General features: G+C 38.2%; 1 protein-coding gene across 5 annotated transcripts in view; it reads right to left on the reverse strand.

The window, feature by feature from the left end:
* The window catches only part of nAChRa3 (nicotinic acetylcholine receptor alpha3 subunit), a 101,427-nt gene that overhangs the window by 17,078 nt on the left and 59,426 nt on the right, over positions 1-24,923 (reverse strand). For 3 of the 5 annotated variants that reach the window (XM_069123717.1, XM_069123715.1, XM_069123716.1), the window contains 3 exons: positions 8,262-8,379; positions 1,323-1,462; positions 725-769 (listed from right to left, as the gene is read on the reverse strand). In XM_069123717.1, the coding sequence (XP_068979818.1) occupies positions 725-769; positions 1,323-1,462; positions 8,262-8,313 (237 nt within the window). In that variant the 5' untranslated portion in view covers positions 8,314-8,379. Of the gene's footprint in view, positions 1-724; positions 770-1,322; positions 1,463-8,261; positions 8,380-24,923 lie in introns of those variants that run through there. The other 2 variants (XM_069123718.1, XM_069123719.1) reach the window with 2 other exon arrangements.

Below are 24,923 nucleotides of genomic sequence, written 5' to 3' on the forward strand. Positions count from 1 at the left end.
TTAACACGTCTGTTTAATGAAAGATCATATTTTCATATTGATGAAGGAACTTGGTTTCTTTTACTTTCTATCTCGTGTTTCGTATTTTATTGTACTGAAAACATAAAATACAGTGTTAGAATTACAAAATAAAAAACATACATTATTATATAGCTAAGAAACAACTGCAAGAACAATACGACAATTTCTAGAAATTTAATTACTTTATAGTAACCAAGTAATCAATATAAAACGGACCACCTTCTACAAATTATTCTTTTTAATCATCTAAATTCTTCTTTTCAATCGTCTGTAACAATTATCTTTTCGCTGTTCGCTTGTAACTTCTCTGCTATCGCTAATTTCGTGTAAGATAACGATAAAAAAAGGGAGAAGAGGGAGGAGGGATGAAATGGATGCACGGAAACGGATGCGAATCTGTCTTACGTAATCTACCGTTTGAAAGTGGGTTGCACGGTTCACCGGACTTATTTTGCGACTCTCGAGTGGAAGCTTCTGTCTGATTTTCGTTTTACCGACTATCCGCACATATTCGTGTGCCCGTTTATATATTCGCGCAAAACAATGCCCGGTGCTGCGACTGGAAATGAAACTTATGCAACCGGAACCAAGTACACTCTACGTTTTTTTAGACAGAATTTAGTTAAAGGCAAAACACATTATAAGATACACCAAGTATAAAAGATTATTTCCTCTCTCTCATGCATGTAATGTGTACACGTACCTGTTCCACCCAGAGGTTCGTCGTCATGATTTGATTTTTGAGATTCTGCAAAGGAGCAAGAAGAATGATCCTCTTTTTTTGTTTCAAGTTTTTAAGTAGTATTTCTTGAAAAATAATAATATCATTCGATAACAGCAATGTCTAATGACAACGATACACGAGCAACGTTTAAGAAGCACAAGGAATAATTCTCTTTTTCTCAAGTTTCTATCAGTTTTCGAGAAATGGAAATAGTATTTGATAAGAGTGATGTTTAATATAAACCGTAAAACATTTAAGACACACAAAGAATAACACCCTTCTTTTCTTTCAAAGTCGTTTAGGGTTTTTTGAAAAATAATGTTATCTGACAACAGTAATGTTTAATGAAAACAGTGTAATATCTAAATAAAAATGTAATATCTCGGAAACGATAATATTTCCCGTTCATCTTTATAATGAAATATATATTTTTATAAGTATAAATCGCTTATTTCTAACATGCTTATGTCTTTGAACCTAATTTAATGTTTCCTATTTCTCAACTATGTGCAAGGTGGACTTATCGCGTTTACTTCGTGTTACCTTCGTTTGCCAATTAATTTAAAGTGAAACTTACAACATCGATCAACTGCGAGAGTTTGAGCTTGATTTTAACGGTGAGGGCGTCTGTGACGTTGACCACTGGACGAACCAGCTTGTTGTAATTCGACAGGAGGTCGTCGTACAATCGTTTCGCATCTGGATTTCCTGAGCATCCTGAAACAAAATCGAGAAAAGGAATAAAAAATGACAGACAAATTGCAGACCAACCTGATCGATATATTGGAAAATCATTGGCAACTCGAGTTTCAAACGATTTTCGATAAAAGGCTAGGGGTGGTTTAACGCTTTTTTGTAGAGAATGGCCGATTTATCTCACACGCAGAAAGGCAAACAGACTACAATTTGGCTTTCGAACGGGCTGATACGAACAGTTCGATCGAGCAGTGGAAAGGGGATGAACAATTTTGACCGCTTAATACGCGAAAGCCACGCAATTCTACTGGATGTTCCTGTTATTTTCGCGTCTTTCGAGGCTGTGATTTAAAACGTTTCGGTATTTAATCGTGGAGAATCGTAGCGTCGAATTTTATATCGATGCCGAAATCTCTGTTTAGGTAATTTGCATTCGCAATGCAAGTACCGATAATCAACCTTCACAATACTATTCTGATTTCTTTATTGTAATAAAGAAGCTTTTAATGAAGTAGTCATTTCTTTATTGTGCACTTATTTTTGTACGATAATTACGGAAAAATTTGAAAAAATGTTCCCGATATCGGCATTATTTATTAAAACGTCATCGTCTGTGATAAGACAAAGAAATAAATATTCAAGATATTTCTACTGACCCAGGCAATACGAAGTATACCGACAAACATTTGATAAACAGACTCTTTACTCACGTTGGATCTTCCCATATCAAGTTTTGGGAAAACTGCATGTTACATGTATTTGTTGATATTTGTTCCGAATCCACATTCAAACGCCGCATTGTGCAATGTAATTAATATTCGAACACAACGATGGCGTCGAGGATACAGAAGATTCTGTAGGATCATGTATTTATTCCATACGTTAAACGCGATCCCTGCAACTGATTATAATTACGACCGATTAAGCCACAGGATAAAACAGACGCCAGCGGCGATTTCGTTAGCGATCTTTGTTCAATGATACCATTAATTTTGTAATAGATTTCGTTGGCAGGTTTCTCTCCCTCTCCACCGTACATATTATTTATCGTTTCCGAACATAATATTACCGATGTTTTACGAGTTCCCTGGAGCGATACCAGGATAGTTCATAATACGCGTCAACTGTATACGAACCAACGCTGGCTACAATTTTGGTTTTGAAGCGGTGCCAGAATATTTACGGTACACCTTGCACACGGTTGACGATCTTTGTGACTCGTGATGCATTGTTTTACAATATTCCACGAACCGGTGTTCCACCGACAAGACGTTGCTTTTTCGTTTTATTTTAAAACGCGATAAAATTTCGTTTTGGACTTTTAATCCCTTAAGGTCCAAGTTTGCAATATTAGCAGATTAATCCGTGATATTAGTAGCTGGGTTTTATGAGTTTAACCATTAAATATAGACGCCCGTATCTTTGCTATTATCACAGAGATATAGTCTTTCAGGTTATTTAATAATTTCATTTATTAAATCGCTGTATTATATAAGGCTAAAATTCTTTAGGAAATTGCGAATAACAAAATAAAAATGTAACTTTCATTTTAGAAAAGATTTTCCGATAAAATTTTATGGATAAAGGATTAAACAAAGGCGAGTTTTCCTATAATTTAGCTCTTAAGGGGCTCAAGATAAAAAAATATGAAATTTCTTCGAAAATATCGTACATATATATATATATACTACATTTCAAGACGAGCGGAAGATTGAACTGGTTTGCAGAGAGAAACTCGCTCGTGATATGTATAAGCGTATTCGTGGAAATATCTCTGATAAGCGAGAAATGTGTTGCGAAATCTGAAAGATGCCTGGAAGGAATCGCGAACAGGTTGGAAGGAAATGTGAGAGAAGTTGATACGATATCTCGAAGGAATCGATCAGAAATCATCTACGCAACATCGCACAGCACAACGAAATAAATTCGAACGATTAATCTGTGTCACATACGTAACAGATATCGCGCGTCGTTCGTATAAATGACTATTTTATTTTCAGCAATTATTTTTTACACAAACCGATAATCCTCTTCCCCGAGTAATATAAAATCGAAGAATTTCGCGTCTTTTTGATAAGTTTTTTGGCGAATTCGACGTTTAGTAGGGATTATAGATAAAATTTTATCCTACGCGAATTTTATTCATATTATTTTTCAATATTGCGCTACTATATATAATACTATCGCAATATTATTTGCAACCACTGCAGACAACGGCTTTTCATTTAATATCGGATAGTAATAATCTAGCCCAATCTAAAGTAACAGTAAACGTTTAATTGCATTTGTCTGATTTTATCGATTTTCTAAATATAATACCAAATATACTGAGGTGAAATTTCAGCCATGATACAATGATTAACGTGATAACGTGATTAATCAACAGCTTTTAAGGGCTGAAATAGCATTGCAAACTCGGCGAAGTCGTGTACGGTGTATTCGTAAATAATATATTCACGATGACGTTTCCATTTGAACGAAATCACGAGTTTCGACCGTCACGTAATACGTTGGATCAGAGATGTAATGATAACCTGTAGCATGAACAGATGGCCATCGATTCGATCGCAATCTTTCGTGAGTAATCGGTTAACTAGCCGGAAATTACGTGCGCCTCGAACGTGCCCGACTTGGTTTTCGAGGAAGCAGATGCAAGCTGCATGAATCGCGGGCCTGCGTTGGACTTACACGAATGAATTCAACGTTTCAATCGTCCGTCTGTTTTAAAAGCTCGGGGCAAATAAAACTACTCCAACATCGAAATATTCTTACCACTCTTTACCTACGATTAAACGTAGTAAAAGAAATCTCCATTTTTGTTACTCGAAAAATAATTAAAATTGTAATATGATAGTAATTAAATATCTAGCAATTTAAATATCGAAGACTCTGACGCCAGACACTGTTTTGCCTATTTTTAAAGCATCCTGGTATAATTAAATAATAATTTCAACGTCGAAAACTTTAACGTTAGATAATACTTTCGTTAGTTTTAAAGCTTCATCGATAGCGGGACGAGTGAAATCTGCCTTTTTACAATCTGTTCGATGAGTCTTTCGGACATGAACAACGTGGAAACGGAACGAAGAAGCATTCGTTATCGACATCGCGACGATTAATAAAAATTTGTTCTGTCCCTTTAGAGATAGATTTTGACTATGGTTTAAACGTTAATGGAATCAAACGGACACAGTAGTTTTTCTCATCTCCGACGATCACAGCGGAGACAGAAGAGTAGCTGGAACACTGCTGGGGATTTTGACTGGAAGCACAAAGCCTTTGGTGGTTGGCCAATTGGAAGAGAGACTGTGTCAGTCGTGACCGATTACTCTTATCTCTCTGCTGGTTTCTGTTTCTCGTTGAAGGTTTTTTAAAAGCCTGTTCGATAACCGTATCCTAAAACGGTGTTTTAGCTTGTCAATTATTGCGATTCGAAGCTTGATCTTTGCCAAAGTAAATATATAGATACCGATGTTTAATGTACAGAAAGACGTAAGTTTATGTGTTGAACCTTTTCTAAGAAGATATACCTGCATACTAATTTAATGTATCATGCGACAACTACTCTCTGTTGGCAAGGAAATCAATCGCGACTATAACATTTACACAATATATAATTGACTATAATTTAGAAACATGTAAAACGTCCATACGCGAGGTACGATTAAAAGTCTCTTCATCCTTTCTTTTTTCCTTTTTATTTCTTACTGTACTTTTATAGTTTACTTTCCATCTCTCTGCTACCTCCTTCTTCCCATCTTTCCCTCCTTTTTCTTTCTCTTCCCTTCTTCCCCACTCTCCACTTCGTTGTAATCGTCTCCTCTCTGTTCCTTTCTCCAATCCCAAGTGATCATCAGATACTCTATTCATCTTGAAACAACCTTCAGCGGTTTAGCGGATGAAGTTTCGTTAGCAGACTATCCCAAAGACCATCGAGAGATTTAGGTCGCAGTCCGGAACCAACCAGAAGTTGGGTATTTGTGATCGAACATCTTCCGAAAGCTCTCCGGCAGCCTGCACGATTATCCACAATGGAGTTGCACGTTCGTTCAACTCCGATGCCGGGGATCGAGTTTAATCGTCGCAATCGTCGAGCAGAGCGGACGAAGCTAAAAAGGAAACGAAACGAAAGAAAGTACCGGTATCGGACGTCGAATCAACATCCGTGAAATTGTTGCTGCCTAGACGACGAGCAATAAGAACTAGCACTGTATTACCGACGCGATATTGCGTTTCGCGCGAGACGGAATTGCTCGATAGGCCGGATGTATCGAGAAATATAGAGGCCTGCGCGAGGTGGATGTTTAAAAGATACTCCGGCCGCGGCTCGAGTACCCACTTATCCGGCTGTTTATTTCCTGGGGAAAAAAACGCCGGCAACTTTCCCAGCCGAGATTTTCAACGAGAGAACGCCGCAGTTCCTGGTCGACGATTAGATCGATACAAGACAAAGGAGAACGAGCCGAGTTACCGATACGCTACGGTGAAGTGGGTTTCTCTACGTTTCGTATTCTTGTTCGATAAAATTCCCATATTATCGTGTGTTTTTTTCTGTCTCGTGCTTTGTCTTTTTCTATTTCGATCATCCATTGGCGATCTTATCGAACCGAACTTGACATCTCGTTCCGTATCCGCTTTCAACAATCGAACGAAGAAAAAAAGCACGTTTATCTAACGTTTATTTATCGATGAATATTCAACTCGAAAACATTCGTCATACGTGGAACAATATTTGCGAAAGGACTCGACTTGTGCATCTTTACGCGGAATAAAAAGGGCTGTTGACAGAAATGGTAGTAACGGAGAAAGCAGTAAAATGTTCTTACCAGAAGCGTAAAAATCGATTAGCGGGAGAATTCTTAGTAGGAATTCAGCTAGTTTGATATAATGGGTTCTTCAGAAATTAATGCATGGCAAATGTAGGTTTATTTGAAAACAGTTCAAATACTAGAAGTCATCTAGAGTTGCCAGTTAAATCCGGGGAAATAAGAATAGGCACTTAGCCGCGCGAGTATTAGGAAACCTATCTAGTTCAATAAGTAGTACAAGTCAACGCATGGTCAGACAAACGGTATATAAGTTCCAAGTAAACCGACTAAGTAGAATGGGATAGTGTTTGCTCAGGCAGCCCGTGCTTACACAGTTAAGTGGAATGAGTATGTGATTGTTCAGACAGATAGAGCAAGATTAGTTTCTTCAATGACAAGGGTAAATATAATTTAATCGCCAACTAAACGGGCAGAGATAATACTTTACATATAGCTTGCCAAGATACCGAGGATTTAATAGAATTTAACTCGATACGCATTCTCGATTTTCAGTATTCCAAGGACGTTCAACATTCTCCAGTATCTTCTATAGCGAAAACAATAGATTCTACGTTTCGTTTGTTTCTTATCGAATTAATTACGCGAAATCTGTGTCGACGATCATGAACAGGACATCAATTCCCACAAACGGAACATCGGTCGAACACCTGTATCACCGCCGCATTACAATACTGGTTCAACACGAACCGCATATTAAGCGCCTGTATCAGGATCTATACGGGTACGATGTTACGCACCTGTGTACATGCGCACCACGCCTCACAAGCGTCGCGGAAACTTCGAACCGGCCGTAACTGCCGCGCTTAATTCGCCTCGTAACTTTTTCTTCTCGTGTCTAGCATCGTTCCCAAGTTATAGCTTGTTCCAGTTTCCCGTTAGATGCTCTCTATTTCTAACGCAGACGCGAAGGAACAATCGACCCTAGAAACGTATCCTGACGAGCCGAATAGTTTAACAGACATGAATATAAATTTCGTTCACATACAGCAGATTCGAACAATCTGAAACGGCATAAAACCAGACACGGCGTTAACATTGAAGTGCCGCGTGGAAAACACGATGAAATTTTTCAAGGACCTACACTACGACTCGTTTACACAAAAATTCAATTGTTTTTCATGAAATTCAATTATCTACTAGATAACTGAAAGGACTTAAATTTTGCGTAAGACGAGCGTGACACCAGAAATTTCGTAGATCTTTTTCGAGAAATATAATGAACATTCGCGTGCTTTTTCGCAAAGCGGTCAAAACGTTCGTTAACTATCGCTGGAAAAATGACTGGACGTTGATAGTTGCCATTGTTAGCGCGTCGTAAAGCATTTACATGCGAATAGGAGCCAAGTGAGTAAGGTTGATGCATATGCAGCAGACGTCGTATCTTATTCCTACGATAGTTATTCGTCGCCGGTTATATTTGGCGGTTTATTGTCTAGAGATGATAGGCTTCGCGCCTCGCAGGGTCCGGACTTCACAATGGAATAACGTGGCCCGGTTCGACGAATTCTATGGCCGATCCGTAGCCTTATCAGATCGAATACAGTAGATTTGAATTTTGAATTATGCTATTTCGATCTTGAACGTTTGAACGTGAAGTTATTAGCCTTGAAATTGAAACTTGGAACTTGAAATTAAAAATTTCCAATATCTGAAGTCGAAACTGTTTCAATGTTCGAATTCTTTGAAGCTTGTAATTTTTGATATCTGAAATTTACAGTTTGGTATGTATAAGTTTCGATTGTTCGATAAAATCTGAAATTTTCAGTTGATGACGCACGCTTTCCACAAACAACGCGCCCCCTCGTATTTTAATAGAGAAACGGTGTACCTCGAGACACTGAATTATTTATGTCTGCCGTATTTCTACAATTCGATGGGGCCCATAAACTGCGGCTGAACGTCAACGTCCATTTCGACTTTGTCCGCTAACATAATAGCCGCGAACGGCGAAACGCGAGTACCTTATTGTTGGGTAGATTTATTGAACTTACCTGATATGAGCACCAACACTATCCACATGATCCCCACCAGGCTCTTCATCATGTCATTGTGTCACGTCCAACTCATTTCTTCTCGCCTTCGTGCTCTCCGGACCCTTCAGTTCTAGCACTGAAACAGGGAGAACGTTGTTCGATTGAGTGCAACCATGTGCCTTGAATAAGCATTTGCAATTAGCGCTAGAACACGTTCTCTCTCGATTTATGACCACAATTCACAAATCAATACGTCACTATCAATTTTCTTGCCCGATAATTTGTTTATCCTTTTAACGGTTTTCTTCCCTACGAATCACATTTTACGCTTAATCTCTAGACAAATTGAAATTTCGAAGCGAGGTACAAGTAACAAGTGCGATTCTACTGCTAAATTTGAAAGCTTAAAAGAGATACATTATTCGCGTGTGTTATCAAAAAACTTTCGGTAGAAATTTGAAGTTTCAAGTCATGTTACTTTACTATATTTGTATAATTATTTTCAAGCGATACAATTTTCTTTCCCGGCGGTTTAATTCTCCTTAGCGGACAAGTATTACAGCATATTTTCTTTTTTACAAAAACGTTTCTTAACGAACGAAAAGATATCCTCTATAATCGTTCTGTGTAATAATGTAATTGTCCTTCCGTGTCTTTTTAAATTAAAAAAGCAGAGAACATGATTGAATTCTGGGTTATTTAATACCTTGTGGAAATAATTTATTTATCCATAAATCTCTCTACAACACGTCGCAACACCTCTATTAAAAGTATATTACGCCATACTGAATCAAAATTAAATAACTCGTCTTTATCAATCATTTATACTACGACGAATTCCAATTAAGGAAAGAAACAAGTTAGCTGACAGGTTGAGCCGATGTTTTTAGCAAGTACGTTTATTCCAATTTTCCTTGCAGGAATTTACGCCGGTCATAAGGCTGGTGATTACGTGATTTCGGATTCCTAGCTGAAATTTTCGCGTCGGATCTCGTAAATCTCTCTTAGTTAGGCGAGCGGAAACGCGATGGCGTATCTCTTGAAATATCGTTGAATCTGCAACTCGGATACATAAGCAGCTTCTCTCCTCCCCCAGGGCTGCCAACCGTTGTACATTCCCGTCGAAACTTTAAAACTGAACTGGAAATCTCGAGACCCGGATTTTTGTGGATTTTTCTCGATCGAATGTGCATGCTAGGAAGGAAGCAAGCAAGAAAGAAGGAAAGGAAGAATGCAAAAGTGATGTATCCGGTTGAAACGTTGAAGAAAGGCCAGCTCGTATCTATGCGGGAACGCGAGAGCGCGATCGAAGAATTCAAGTCGATCGTAAAATGAAAAATGATTTTATACCGCTGAAAGATAGAGATTGAAATTGTCTTTCGAGTGTTCATCCACGTTGTTCGCTGTTGCGGATCGTATTAGAATATTTATTAGGTGGAGGGAATAAAAGCCACGTAAAACATGGAGTAAACGGGAGTTTTCTTTGCGGAAAATGTTCATCGTTCGCGTAATGTATACTGTGTAACGAATGGTTTTTATAATTAGGAATTTCGTAAATACTGTAAACCGTTAAACTATTAACACGTTACAGGTAAAAGACAAGATTGCACAGTGACGAGCATATACATGTGTATGTGTAATTGGGAAATGCTTATCAAGTTATTTGATAATTCCATCATGGAAAACATTATTTTTATTTTTTCTGATAATGTAGGATTTAAAAATACATTTGCAATTTGAAACACTGTAAACGTAGAACGACTATCAAGTTCTTATTTCCAATAATGATTACTATGATCACACTGAACTAGATACGACTCAGTTATATTAAATTAAGTTGAATTTGATACAAAGATTATCTTTATTTATATGATCGTCGCTTTAAACTTTGATTTGTCGATTAAAAATATTAGAACATTTTTAGAACATCCAGTACAAATTGTACGTTTCCCGTCGCTCCTATTCTTTAATTATTTCATCATAAATTTGTTATTTCACCGGTTCAATATTGGACCTATAATATAAATAAAATAATATACAAAATCAAATAAAATAATTTTTAAAATGAAACTCCGAATATCCCAATAAATATAACGAACGCGTATGCAAATACGCATAGCCAGCTGAATATACGTGCTGATAAAATCTACCCCAAACATATAACTCTCGCTTCTGATAATATAATAATTTATAAGATAATATAATACAGTATCGTATCGGTAATTCCCAATTCGCGTAAATATACAAAAATATATAGCATAGACGAACTGCTTCTAGGTCAGTCATCTTCGAGATATCTCCAATTTCTACATCACGAATTTCGTTCGAAAAATGAAAGAGGAAAGAATAGTAATCGATTTCCAGTGGCGGTAAAATTCGCGAACGAACGGGCACGTAATCGGTAATCGGTTCGCCCGATCCGTTCCAAGCTGCCGCATCGTTCCGCGCCACGTGGACCGCAGAACTGCGGCTGCAGCTCGGTGCGTTCTGCACGGCCGCAGACTGCTATAGCGCTAATACGGTACAAGGTGAATCGCAGAGTCCTGCTACTGAATTTGTTGCCCACCGAGCCTACACATTTTTTCCCGCTTGTATTCACTTACGTAACATTGCATTTCCAGATCGTATTGTTGCACCTTGGTAATTATTAATCCTTTCGGTAGAGTTGGCTGATACCGTAGCACGTACGACTGAATAGTTTTTTCACTTTTCTTTCATTTCTTGGTAAACGTGTGTGACGATAATGATCGATTCTTATTTATATAGATATCGACGCTTTTTAAAAAATACAATTTATCGATACAGATGGATATAAATTTGATAGTATATTTTCTCGATTAGGTGGCTATGCAAGTAATAAAGTACACTTTTTATCTTTTGTTGGTAGTTGTTAATAATGATCGAATCTTATAGGGGATGTGATTGATTTCGACCTAGGATCGAATAGTACCTTATTTTTAGTAGGTTTGTGCAAAAATAATAATTGCCCTATATTGAAGATGTTCCTTTTTTGGTTAAGTAGACTTTCTTACGATGTAATCTTCCTTGTTTAAATGTTTAAATACTGTAAACATTATAAGAGTTTTAACCGATCGCTGCAGTGTCCTGCTATAACAAGAACTGGCCATATCAAAGAACATCATAGTGGAAGAAATTGTACCAATGGAACGAGATAAGAAAATGAAATACTTCTTAAGGCTGTGAATAAGATTTGGACCTCGTCTTTTTAAAAACCTATCGAATCTTTCGTTCCCACGTCTTTCTATTTATTTTCCTCCATCGTTACGTTCTCCCTGGAAACGAAAGACAGAAAGGGATCTGCATAGCAAAGATTTTCGTTGGAATCAGAACGAAACATGGACGATTCGTTCGCGTATGTTAAAAAGCAGGATAGATTTCATCTTCGCGTGCACGTAATCGTCTTCTTTGATCTTCTTTCGCGCGATAAACGCGAACGGCCGCGTTTCTCCGTCCGAGAAACGTTTCTTTAATGCAGATATTGCGACCTTAATTTCTGGATAGTTTCTCCCGGACTGCATATTATTTCTACTCGACGTTTTGTACGGATTCGGACTTTTAATACTAGAGGGTAATCTAGCACGGCGAAGAAAAACAACAGCGGAATATGAGGCTTGTGCGCGTGGATCTGCTCGTTCCGTTTAATCCTTTCGTTATGGGAGGCGATTATGGTTACGAGCTGTTAAGCTTGTGTTCGCTTTATGTTGAAAACCGCTGGGAATTCTCTGTTTGTCCGACGAAAGCCGTTGATGGTAATTGTTCGTTGCGAAATGATCCCCATAAAGTAACTAAAAGTGGCTAGTTGCAGAGGACACGTAGCACTATCGTTAACGGTTGTAATCTTTACCTGTGAGTGGTTTCTCTGCTGTGGCAAAAGTTTACAGCTTCTGTCTATTAAGACCGCTACCATCAAACAAAGGATTTATTTATTTTATAACAGGATGCTCGTAATACGTACCACGTTAAAAACTTCCTTTCCCGTTACTATTATTCTGATAAATATACAGTGACGAGTATATGAATAAAGTTGTCATATCGAATCTAACTTAATTTAGTTTGCAATTTTTTCTCGAAATAAAACTTTCCAAGTAATTTCAGATTTATAGTGCTTCGAAAGAAGATGTCCATTTGAGAGTAAAACTATCTCTCGCGAATGGATACTGCACTGAGAGATAGCCGAGAGCGACTATCCAAGCCGCTATCGGATCGGATCGGATCGGATAGTCACTTTCAAGGCAGTGTCCACTTGCGAGAAATATTATCGAGAGCAACTTGCGATGGAGACCTAGCTTAAAGGACAAACGTGCTTTTTTAAATCCTATATCTATGATAGAACACAGAGATAGAAATGCAATTACGCGTAAAATTCCCTTTATTTGAATTTGTTGGAAGACAGGCAGTTTATGCAATTCAAAGTTCACATAATAGGAATTCATTGATTTTCTCCATTATCTATTGTTTGTCGTTCGGACACAATAGGACGTGATAGCTCACACTCGGGTAAATGTATTTAATCAGCAAATATTCATTAACATCGTCATTAACTAAAATTTCGTTACAATAAATGGAGTTCCACTGCGATTGAATTTTTTCAACCTTCTTTCGTCCCTCGTTGCATATATTTTTCTATAATCCTTCCTACACCAGCCCAAAAGTTTTTACTCGCAGCACTCTTGTACCACCCAGTATGTCTGCTGGTGAAATACCTCCGATTTCGAATGATTTAACGCGAGATTCCCCAGACATTCGGAAGAGTAAGAATTGCCAAGAAATTAGCAGGTAGCGTCGGCAGAGCATTCGGCTGGTGGGAGTGGTCGGCGCGTAATTTCGCGCGAGCAGCTTACCTGGTTAAAGGGTTGAGGCTCTCGTCACGCGTGGCTGACGAGACTGGAGCGAACGTAGCCAGATAATTAGCCAGTCTCAAGGTACGAGCGAGAACCACCCCGACAGAGACGAGTTCGATCGATCGTACTTCGTAGAACTAACTTTCGGCCTGGAAATAAAAGCCGAACAGTAGAAGTCTCGTCGAGTGGATTCGTCGTCTCGACGCGATTCGCTCGAGCGAACGATGACACGGCCGCGTTGCGACACGATTAACCCCTCGAATCGACGTTTCCAAGCAAAGGTATTCGAGGAGAAACAATGGTCGATGAATTTTAGGGAAATTATTCTGGAAAATCTCCGTTTTCTCTTCTTGTTGATTATGCGTTGTTTTTGTGTTTTGTGATTTCGAAGAGAACGAGGCATCTAGCTGTGGTGTCTAGCTGCAGTCTAGCTGCAGTCTAGCTGTTTTCTCCTTTATTCTGTTTTACTATTGCATTTGTACTATACAGGATGTTTATAGTAATTGGCAGTTTCTGTTAGTTTTATTAAAACGGGTAATCTTAATTAAGCCTGGTCTAATTTGTTAGAAACAAATGGAAAGCTAGCTATAGTCTCTTTGCTTTCTGTCTTCTACCGAGCTATCTAGAAATACTGTTCTCGCATAGTGTTCTGGTAATTCCTTGGTAGAAGTGTATGGAAGTGTACCGTGAAATTTATTTGCAATAAAAATATTCAGTTTTAACGCAGGTACGTTCGTATTAAAACGACGGAAATTTTCACGATGACCTGCTAATAATAAAAGCTATTTAATTCTTCTTGTCTTCGTTCTCTTTATTTCAATTTTTATTTATTTTTTAATCAGTCTATCAGTAACAACGAATCATTTTGAAAACCAGAAGAAATATCCAACTTCTAAAAGAAATTCACGATACAATGATTAAAGAGAACCTATCAATTTTTTCAGCAAATCACAGTTTCCCTTAATGATCGTTTAAAGATCGTACAAACGAAATCCTGGAATTAGAACGATTAACCTTCACAAATTCTCTGATAATTAATTTATCCCCAATCAGAAGGTTCCTCCTTAATTTCCTAGTTATAAGCGAGTTGTTGGAACGGCACTCATGCTAAACCGCGGCTACGTCGATCTCGAATATTCGAGATCCATTCAGTTAAAAGCGTTTCCTGTCCGCGCTATTAACTCGTTCACACAACGATTCACAGATCCGATTCAACGGCGTCGTTGCACCTTTGTATCTCGTGGCGATGAATGTGTTTCGACGCTGAGAATCGCGGGCAACTTGTTGCTGAATAAATTCACCGGCTTGCTTCATTAATTTTAATACGCTGTTTGCGGGTCAGATTACCTTTTTTATACGCCTCTGCTCATTTTCATCGCTCGGATATCCATTCATTGCGCGGCGACAATGTTCGAAACTCTGGAAACTTTAACTTTTCCACCTTGATTCTTCCCCTTGGCTCCTCAAGGAAGATCTCGTAACCGGAATTACAACAACTTTAACCGAACGAGACGAAATCATAGTTTACTTGACAAATCAGTAAATGAAACCTGTCTGTGCAATTAATTTCTCTCTCTCCTTTTTTCTCTCTAAATTAAAATCTATCAAAAGAGCTATTTTACTTTCGTAAAAAAAAAACGATCATTTTCAAACAATATTAACCAATCGATAAGATAGGCTGAAATTCAAACACGAGTCTGCTATATAAACTCGTGGAAACGGCTCGAAATCTCATTAGTCAGCGATGAAATAAGATTTATGAATTTAATAATGGCCACGCATCGTCACCGGGGAACAATTAAACGCGGCACAATTGTGCAGCCGCATTACGGTTAAATGTTACGATTATTCTACGCTGAGATCGAACGATAGAAAAAGAAAAAGATATAAAAAAGAAGAGAGAGAAAACGTGTGGAAGGTAGTTAAATTCATAGACTGAACGAGTTACCACGTGTTACCCTTGTTAAAACGTGAATTTCGCGGAGCTGCCGACTTTTCGTGTCAGACACTTCGATGAAATTTCCGCGAGCCAAGCGAATTTTAATACCTTCGATTTCTATCGAACTTCCGCTTCCTGGTTTCATTGATAACATCAGAGAAGCTGAGCTTCGCGAGTCTGGTGAATCGTTGACCAAAAGTTAGATCATTTTCAACGGGTTAAATCTACAGTCGTGGAACGAATCGATAAATCGCAATGTTTGAGAGCCTAGTGGCTTTATCGGAGATCTCGGTATATATTAAAATTAGCAACCTTACTGTTTAACTTGCACTGTGCTACTCGTTTCCTAGGTATAGCTTTAATTAAAAAAAAAAAAAATAAAAATAGAAATTACAAAAGATGAGATATTATCGTAGAAATGTTTTACTATTCACAATCGATTCCTCTTGCACGATTAAAATAATATATAATATTATAAATATTATTATGAGATAAATTAATATCACATAATAATAGATACTCCGATATAGCACAAATTATCAACATTAACAAATTCTATTTCACACAAAGACAAGCCTAACAACGATAACAATTGAAACTCGCCAACTCAAAAATACTAACATTTTAATCGCTGTTCGTGTTTTCACCGCGAAATCTCATAATATCGTTGTTATGGCATCCTAAATGACGATCGATAACACGTTTTTCGTCCGACGTGTTTCCAACGAGATTCGAGAGAACGTAACGCCGCGCCAGAGCTGAAAAGCATGGCTCGCTCGGCGAGCAGCTTGTAATCACGACTAAACTGAGTATCGACAAGTTGCGGTCGATAACCCTTTTTTCTCTCTCTTTCCTCCTCTCTCTTTTTGTTCCCTTGGACACTGATGGATGAAGGGCTTAGGACCTGGGCAATAAATCATCGCGGATCGGCCGATGAATCGACCATCTCGATGATAAGACGATCGGTCGATCCGCGTTTTCCTCGATTGTCATACAAATTGAGCTTCGTGTATACGGCATAGCAATCGAGGGATTATATTTGAAATACGGGCAGGATTTTATGTTTCTTTTATATTAGGTCGCTGTATAAGTTCAGTCTGTCAGAGTACATCTACAAATTTGATATATAGATCGCGGAATTTTATGCGTTTACGAAAAATTGAAAGATGTAAAAATGCATAGAATGCATGGAACATGCAGGAACAAAGTATAGTTACGATGTTTATAATATTTAGTGAGCGAAACAATTCTCAGCGCTGGTTCTATTCGTTTAGTAGATATTTGTAAAAATTTAAATTATAAGATTGCCATTCTGCTTATACGAAGGAAGAAGCGGACAGAACTTACGCAGTTGGTATTTTCTTCGGCTAAACTATAGCGTAGACGAAGATCGGTGATTTTGACGGATATTGTTTTAACGTGCGATTACAAATTCTTCGCGATTCGAGAAATACGCGAATTATGCGAACCAGTAAAAGGGAAGAATAGTGATCAATCTTGATTGGATAAGTTTCTTCATTAAGGATACTGGTTTTTGAAACAGTAGATTCGAAGAAAAGTTAAGTGATCGATCGTCGATTTGTCGATACTCGATTAGTTTTCACGTTCTTCACGGACGGATAATTAAATGGCAATGTGATTAAACTGCAGAATCTTAATTAAATAGCAGTATTATTGGAAAATGGAAAAGAATGTATGTAATTCGTGACAAAGATCTGCCAATATGTTATCGACAATTATTTTTCACAGAAAAATTTCGACGAATACTATCGCTTTATTCATTGCATTTACAGATATTCGGTTTATTCGGTTTATTCTATTTGTTCCTTTACATTTCCTGTTTGCTTATTCATATTCTCGATTTCCTGTTTACTTCACCACTTTGTTGTTCAACTTATTTCTAATTTTAGATTTCCCAGAATATCTCTCCGTAGGAACCGTCCTAATTCTTTTCTGCGCGCCGATATTTCCTTCGTCCCCTCGCCAAAAAAGTAAAACCTTTCTTCAAAGCATCATTCCGCAACACGTCCGCGAACTGCAACAGCCACTTCGCCGAGCCTCGTTGAATTTATAACATATCACCGCGCCAATTCCTCCTCTCACAGATTTTAAGCCGCGCGGTTTACCTTTCTCCCCAATGGAAAATCCAATTTTACGAAAACAAGTGGAAGATAAGTGGTGGGTAAGGCCACTCCGTCAGCGACAAAAACGCATCGAGTCGAAAGACGAAATTCAACGGGAGGAGATAAAACCTAAATTGTAAGAAGAAGAAGAAGAGTGAGAAAGTGTTAGAGGGGAAGAATGTTTACGCTGGAGCGAGAACTGGCAGAAATTTCAGATTCAAGAGGACACGAGTGCCAGTGGAACGGATGATAATTAATTTTCCATGAGGTAAATGGATGCGGTACGTGTTCCTATGCCGTCTGCCTCCGGCCATGATGGATATCTGCATACTGCATGAACCAGCTTTTCTCGAACGTGGTAAGCTGTTTACAGAGGCTGTGGCTTGTAGGCTGCAAGCTCGCCTGTTAAATACGGTTAACCGAATGCAACCGAAGAAAGAAATATTTCGAGATATTCTGCTCGTAATATTTTGGATAACTGACGATTATATTGCGATTAGAAGTCGAAACGTGATCCTCAAATTTACGAAACTCCAGAATCTCGAAGAAGCGTTTAATTTTTCCTCTTTTGCTCTAAGGAGTATCTACTTTGTTCGGAAATGTTAACCGATCTTTTTCAGTAGGTTAAATGATTTTTCCTCGACCGATGAATGAACCTAAAGTCTAAACGCAAAACCAGTTCGATTTTTTTATTTGAAAGTTTTCGAGCTTCCATGGGTTTCAAGGTTTCGAGGTTTCGATTGCTTCATTCCTTGTTACGATGCATTACGGAGGCAAACACGTAATCGTTTTCTATAAAATCAAAATTCTGCTGGAAATTTCGGGAGATAAGTGGTGGAAGTTGCGAGAATTTGAGGACTTTTATAAGGAATGTATTTGAAGGCAGAGAAAATTGGAGTCGTTGCGAGATATTTTGTTTCGCGACGTGAGCGCTAACAGAGGCAGATAAACCAAATGAATTTACGAGACTCGGTGTCGTAATTCCAACACAGCATAGGAAAATATGAACGATAAATTTTTATTTAGCAAGCGTTTTTTTTTTTTTAGGTTGCTAAAGGTTACGTGTTTTACGGGATGATGTTTTCGTTAAACGAGTTTAATTCTATGTTCGTAGGAAACAAAAATTGGAAAAAGCGGACATGAAAATAGGGTAAATAGAATTAAGCGGGATATTGTGCTGTAATTTTAGTCTTCGTTTTCTCAGATGCGCTGAGAACGCGAATAAAAGTTCATTATTCTATATCTATATCTATTCTCTATTAATTTTAATCTCGACATATTTTATCACGCGAACTTTCTATCTCACAAATTCTTAAATACCAACAACTTCACTGATTTGTTAGTTTTTATCTTACTAATAAAATTACATCGATAAAAATTACATCGATAAAATTATAGAATTCAGACTCAAGATCGAACAACATCCAGCGTTTCTGCAAAAATCAGTTGACGAGAGGAACGAAGAGATGGAAGGAGGGAAGGAAGAATAAGAAAAAACGGAACTTAAAGCAAGTAGAAGACATCGCGATTGTGAAAATTGTTCGAAACGGGGACAAAACCAGTGGATTCCGCCGCGAGTCTACTTTATTCACAGATAATTGAATATCAGTAGGGGTGGAGGCGTAAGAGGGTGAAATTCTGTGGGAATCCCAACGTAGCGGCCTATACAGGCAACCGATCGAGACCGATTCCACGAGAGAAAGTTCTTCTCGGTGGAATCAATTCAACTGCCAGCTGGTTCGGCTCATGGAAAATTAAATATCAACGTTCGGGTGTCTCGACCCTTTCGCAACCCTCGCAAATTTCTTCGATTCCAGTCCACCGATAACGTCGACGGCTACCCTGAAGCGCTTTGAACCCTTCGTTTCTCGACTCGACTTTACCGGATGGATTTTTGGCGAAGATAATAGTACAAAGGGATTGAAGAAGAAAGAAAGAAAGAAAGAAAGAAAGAGTGTGATATCGTAGATTGATTGCTGTTTTTTCTTGTTCGATGGTAAAAAGGTATCCCTAATGAATTTAGATGATATTTCTTCCCTACAGTTTGATGGATTCACGGCGGAAACTTGCTTCGTCTTTGTAAATCTGAAGTTTCGTTTTGGTAAATTGATCGAGTGGTAAAATGTTACATCTAATTGATCATGGACAATGTTTTATTATTATTATCATGTTGCGGATTAGTGTTTGTTTTTGCAGATCGATCGAGTGGTGAAATGTTATTTATGATGGTTGTGGACAATCTGTTATTATTAACCCTTGGGTTTGATGAATTTGTTTATCTATATCGATCGAGTGGTAAAATGTTATCTATGATGATTATGGACAATTTATTATTACCATTGTCTGTTGGTTTGATGGATTCAGTTTCGTGAATGTAAGATTTAATTGTGCGTGGAAGAAGGACTTCTACATAATTTCAATTTCTCAGTTTCTCGATTTCGAACGAGAATAGTACTGAAAGTGCCCGATGGAATTATCGTGGATGATTCAATCCCTCGTTTGTAGTCTATTGAATCTTCTCGAGTTCCGCGAAGTTTCTTTGGTTTCTTGGAAGAAGCGTGTTTTTCTTCAACAATGCCGCGCCTGATTTTCAACAAAGATAACATCTAGAGTAATTATCGATATCCTCGAACTTCTACGAAAGAAGTTTCCTTATTTTTCCTTTTTTTATGCGTCTTCAAACTCTCGAATTTTCTCGACTGATCGTCAAACCCGTTACAGACCATACTGTGATAGATCATAGATCATAGCACGCCTGAATAACAGAACTGATACATTTGCATGAAAATTGAGCTCCGTTATTAAGGGTCGTTATCGTCAACCCATCAGTTTGTTTCTGCTTCTTCGTGCTAAAAGACTGAATGCTTCTTGTGATTTCAAATGGAACAAGAGTTGATGGAAGATTACCTTCATTTACGACGAGGAAACTTTCCTAAATGATTAGTGGATTCTTCCTCGGCTGATCATTAATATAATTTGCTCAATGAACGAATCTCAGGCGTTTTTGTCGGTGAAATATAAATCATTAATAGAAATTCAGAAAATTGTAGATACAAATCAAGGAAAATATCTCTAAAAGTTTTACTCTACAGATTTTACGCGAGGTTCGATGATTTTACAGTCGACTATGGTTACGGTGGCTTATCAGGAAATTTAAAAGAGTAAGCAAGCAGTAAAGTAGTTTTTTCTTAGATGCAATAGGATAAAAATATCTTCCTAACATTGCAGTTGAGAAGTTTAATCTCAAAGGTGTTAAGGAATTCGCAAATTTTAATGCATTGCTATATATATCCCGAATGGAAGACCATAAAAGAAAATACGTACATAATAACATTGATCTCTTTGCATCTTTCCATTAGAAATTTAAATAACTTATTACGAAACTCGACATGTATGTCAATGTATGTACTTGACTGTACATTTCATTTAGAAAAATAAAACCGACATCTTCGGATATCCTTTACATCTCTATCTGTCGTCATCACGTTCTGTCTCTTCCAAAACCATTCAACCTCTGTAAATGTTTCTTTCTGCTTGCTATTTGAATAATGTTTCTGAATAAAAAAGATCACGACGTAGCTATGCGATTTATCCATCAAAATTTGATCAATGTAATAAACCGACCGATAAAATATTCGACATTATCAAAGCCGATAAATCTCTATAAGGATTGAAATTAAAGTTTCACGATTAAAGATCCGGTCATAAATATGTAATGCATCGGTAACCAATTCACCAATGTGAGAGAAAGCTAAATCAATTATGAAAGCCCTGGTGATAGAGTCAAAGACAGAGAATCGGATGATAAACATTCCGGATGAATTCAGCACAGTTAAAAGTTCAAGTTCGACAAGTTTTCACCATCCAGGATGAGTAGTTGCATGACTTGTGATCAAGTCTAGTAGTCCTTCGACAATTTCATCCTCATTGGAAACGTCAGTATACACATTCTACTTGAAAGACGTGGCACGCGTGTTCCAAGATGTTCGAGGAGACGGATACGGTGGCAAACTTCCAAGGAAAACGCGTCCTGGTCGTATGTGTGTCACGCAGAATGCAAAAGGATCGGCCGACTGCATCAAAATGCTACTATCCAGTGGCGCAGAAACCTGTTCAACCATAGCGGATGCGATAACGACGATTCGGTGATACAAGAAAATCCAGTTTTGCAATTCGCAGATCAAGTTCGTTCGACGAGCGGGATGAAATGCTGTTCAGAGTAGCAGTGGAGAGTATGTTCTTTTCGAATAGCGGCTAGAAATCGATGTTTTGACATCGTTTTATAGTATAGAAAGCAGATACAGCGAGTAGTATTCAAGCAATTTTTAGAAATATTTATTGTAAAAGATACTTAGAAGATTTTTTAATGATCCTTGTACGTACGTGTTATATGAAAAAGGTATATGATATTTGTTTCTACGGAAAAATGTGCAAAAATATGAATAATATACAAAGTGAACCAATTGATACAATATTAAACGTCACAAATAAGAGAACTAACTAATTTTCTTAGATTCACCCAAAGTTTGCATCCAGATCCCTTAACTGTTATTTAGTATTCAAACAGAGATAGAAGATAAATTTTCCTTTTTATTATCAGACTATTTCTGTTACGATTAACCACGTTCTTCGATCAGACTAGATTATCCGAAAATGATCAAATTACAAAAAGTTACCAGATTACCATTTTTAATTCGTTCCTGTTACTAAATTATTCGAAAGAACTTTGCGATCAAATAGCATCTTTAAAAACAATCAAAGGAAGAATAAAAACTACTGAGCTAACGCTATCAAGATATTATCCCAAAAATACCCATAAATCAAAATCAGTATCGATTTCCCCAAATGGCACAATTTCCAAGGAAATAACTGTTGGATACTCATAATCATTTCAGCTTACGTTAATCGTCTCTCGCGCTATCTCTTTGATTTCTTTTTCAACTTCTTTTTTCATTTCTCGAAGAGCTTGGAGTAGTCAGTGAAAAATGAATTTCATTCAAGCGGTTGTCCATCCATTTATTTGTCCATTAGACGCAGCAGCGAAAATGCCTGGAAGTCACTCCCCCCACTTTCAGGATTTACGATTTTCCGTAAATTGAGTTTCGAGCCGGTGGACGGCAGCGCGACAGATCGTCCGGATGGAAATGGAAACGTCGATGAAAAATATTCGCGGAACGCCTCAAACGAGAAACAAACGCTGCACCCTCTATGCTTCGACATCGGATTATAAGCGATTTATCACGCATGCATCGTAAAATAGCAACGCCTGTGTTCTCATTTATGGAAAAGTATCGATTTTCACAACGATCTTTATTTATTTACTTTTTCTTGTTTTCTTTTCTTCTTTCTGTTCCTTTTATTCGATGGCTTAGTGCTTCAATTCAATGATTGTAAACTGTGATTTATCACGCGTGCATCGTAAAATGGTAATATGCGCGTGATCTCGTTTATCGAAGATTCTCATCGATTCTTCCAACAATGTTTCTTTCATTTGTTTTGGCAATTTACCGTTTGAGAAAAAAGTTTCAGCGATGTGTAATTTATTAGAATAATTTGCATCATCTTTTCTGATAGAAATCGACGCGAGAGTCCGATTTGATCCGAGGCAAGTTAGGTCGATGACTGAAATCGATCTTCCGAGCTAATTTTAGTTTATTGGTGATGTTGAACACGGTTGCTCGCGATTGACACTTTGCTATATTTACAAGCTGGTTTTGTGTTTATCATGGGAGAAAAACAAACACGAAGATTAGTTCGCGTAATTATAAATTAGGAATTGGAACTCCGAAATTCGTACTTTCTAAGACGATTCTTAAGAAATTGTCTAAAAACGCTCGAAAACCTTCGCTCTTGTACGGAAATTTAATTTTAAAGTGAATCAAAATCGTATAAATCCCATCGTATAATCGAAAAAGTAAAACTATAAGTGCAGATATTGTCGGTGAAATCGCGATTAGATGATATGCAGAGAGAAAAGGTGTCGCTAAGGAGGAGGAGGAGGCAAAAACACGGCGGTTCGAAGGAAGGAAGAAGGGAAAAGGTAAGGCAGAAACGGTCGGTCGGTCGGTTTGCAAGTAGGTCGCATCTCACGGCTCAATATCACCGAATACTCTTTTGTGTCCTCTTCTAAATTGGGTTACGAGGGTGCCGCAACCGTTAGCTGCTGGCTGCGGCTTCTTCTTGCACCGAGCCATGGCTCCTCAGAATTTCAATATGCCAATTTTTTCTCTTAGACTACCCTCGCCCTTGTGTACATTGTCCTTTTCTCCCGCAGCCTTAGCGAATTTCCATTTCCCAACGAATCCCTGATCGAACCTGATCGAACAATTGCTTTCTTTCTAATATCGTCGTGTAATATGTAAACATCATTGGTTCGAACGTTCAGGATTATTTAGACTTTCTTTTGGCCCGATCTTTCTTTCAAATGACTATAATAACATAATAATATGGACTACGACACGCACAAATTTCTTGCAATTTTATTTATTACGAGATTCTCTGCTCCGGTAGGCTTCAGTAATAGCAGAAGAATTATAAAAATGTTTTTCTAAAAGTTACCTTGACACGTATTGGACCTATTAAACCATGAGGACCAGCACGGAGAAGAAATTGTTTCCACTAACAACGATACGATTAAAATATGTCCTTTACACGTATTTATCTATAATTTGAATTCTGTGTCGGTTTCACTAAAGCTCAGCCGACACATTTTTTTACGAAATATGACCCCTGGACGATATTGCGTTCGTTTCTCCTACTTAAATGTTTACATTTGCATACATTTTTTCCAGCAGCATTAACGCAAACCGCTTTCGTAACTAGAAAGTTTACACTGGAATTACCAACAATTAAAACACGGAACTTGTACTACAGAGATCAAAATAAACGGTACGCAGGAGGAAAAGTTTCTCTCCAAGTATTTAGCAAAAAATCTCCAAAAGTTCATCGTTATAAATTAACAAAATTCCTACGACGAATAATTCCAACCAACGTTTTCGCCTTAGCTTTAGAAAACCCTCCCCATCCGATATTATTATTATCCCCTAAAATCCAATTATTTCCGCCAGTAGAAACGGCCCGTGCAAAGACCGCGAAACATTTAGCGAATGACGCACGAATACGAAGGGGCCGTTTCATTTTGCAACGAGCGTCGGGGTATTGCTAAAAAGCCAGGATACGAATGATCCCGGAGACACCCTCATCAAAGATTCAGGGGATTCGTGGCCCCGGGTACAGCGGGCTCTCTTTATTTCGGGATGCGGTATTTCGATCGCGGCGCGACTCATTAAAATAAGATTCTATTTGGCGGCCGATGCCGGTAGCTTGGTGGATGGGTGGATCGTCGGGCGAGCAGCGTCAGGCCCCAGCGAAATTGAATTTGACGACGCGTCATGCTCGTGGAATTTCCGTGAGCGGGAATTAATTGGACGCTCGGAAACGAATCGATCTGATCCGATGCCGACGTTTCTCCCGTCTCCATATTTGCAAGTTAAACTTCGCGCGACTAATTGTACATCGACGCTATCCCATCCACTACGCCCCTCCCCATGACGTCCGATTCGCGATTCGAAAACCGAGTTTTCCATCGATCGAATTTCCCGGCTTGTTTCGATCACCTCGGTTTGGGCTAGGTCCGTGTCGTCCATAAAGTTTCAGGTTCGAGTTTCTGACCGGAGTGAATCGACGTTCGGCGAAAATTTCAACCGAATCCGATTCGTTTCTAGTCGTAGCGATCGAGTTGATCGCTTGATTATCG

The sequence above is a fragment of the Bombus flavifrons genome, chromosome 11 (genome assembly GCF_040668555.2).
Source record: "Bombus flavifrons isolate JBK064 chromosome 11, iyBomFlav1_principal, whole genome shotgun sequence".
Lineage (NCBI taxonomy): Eukaryota > Metazoa > Arthropoda > Insecta > Hymenoptera > Apidae > Bombus > Bombus flavifrons.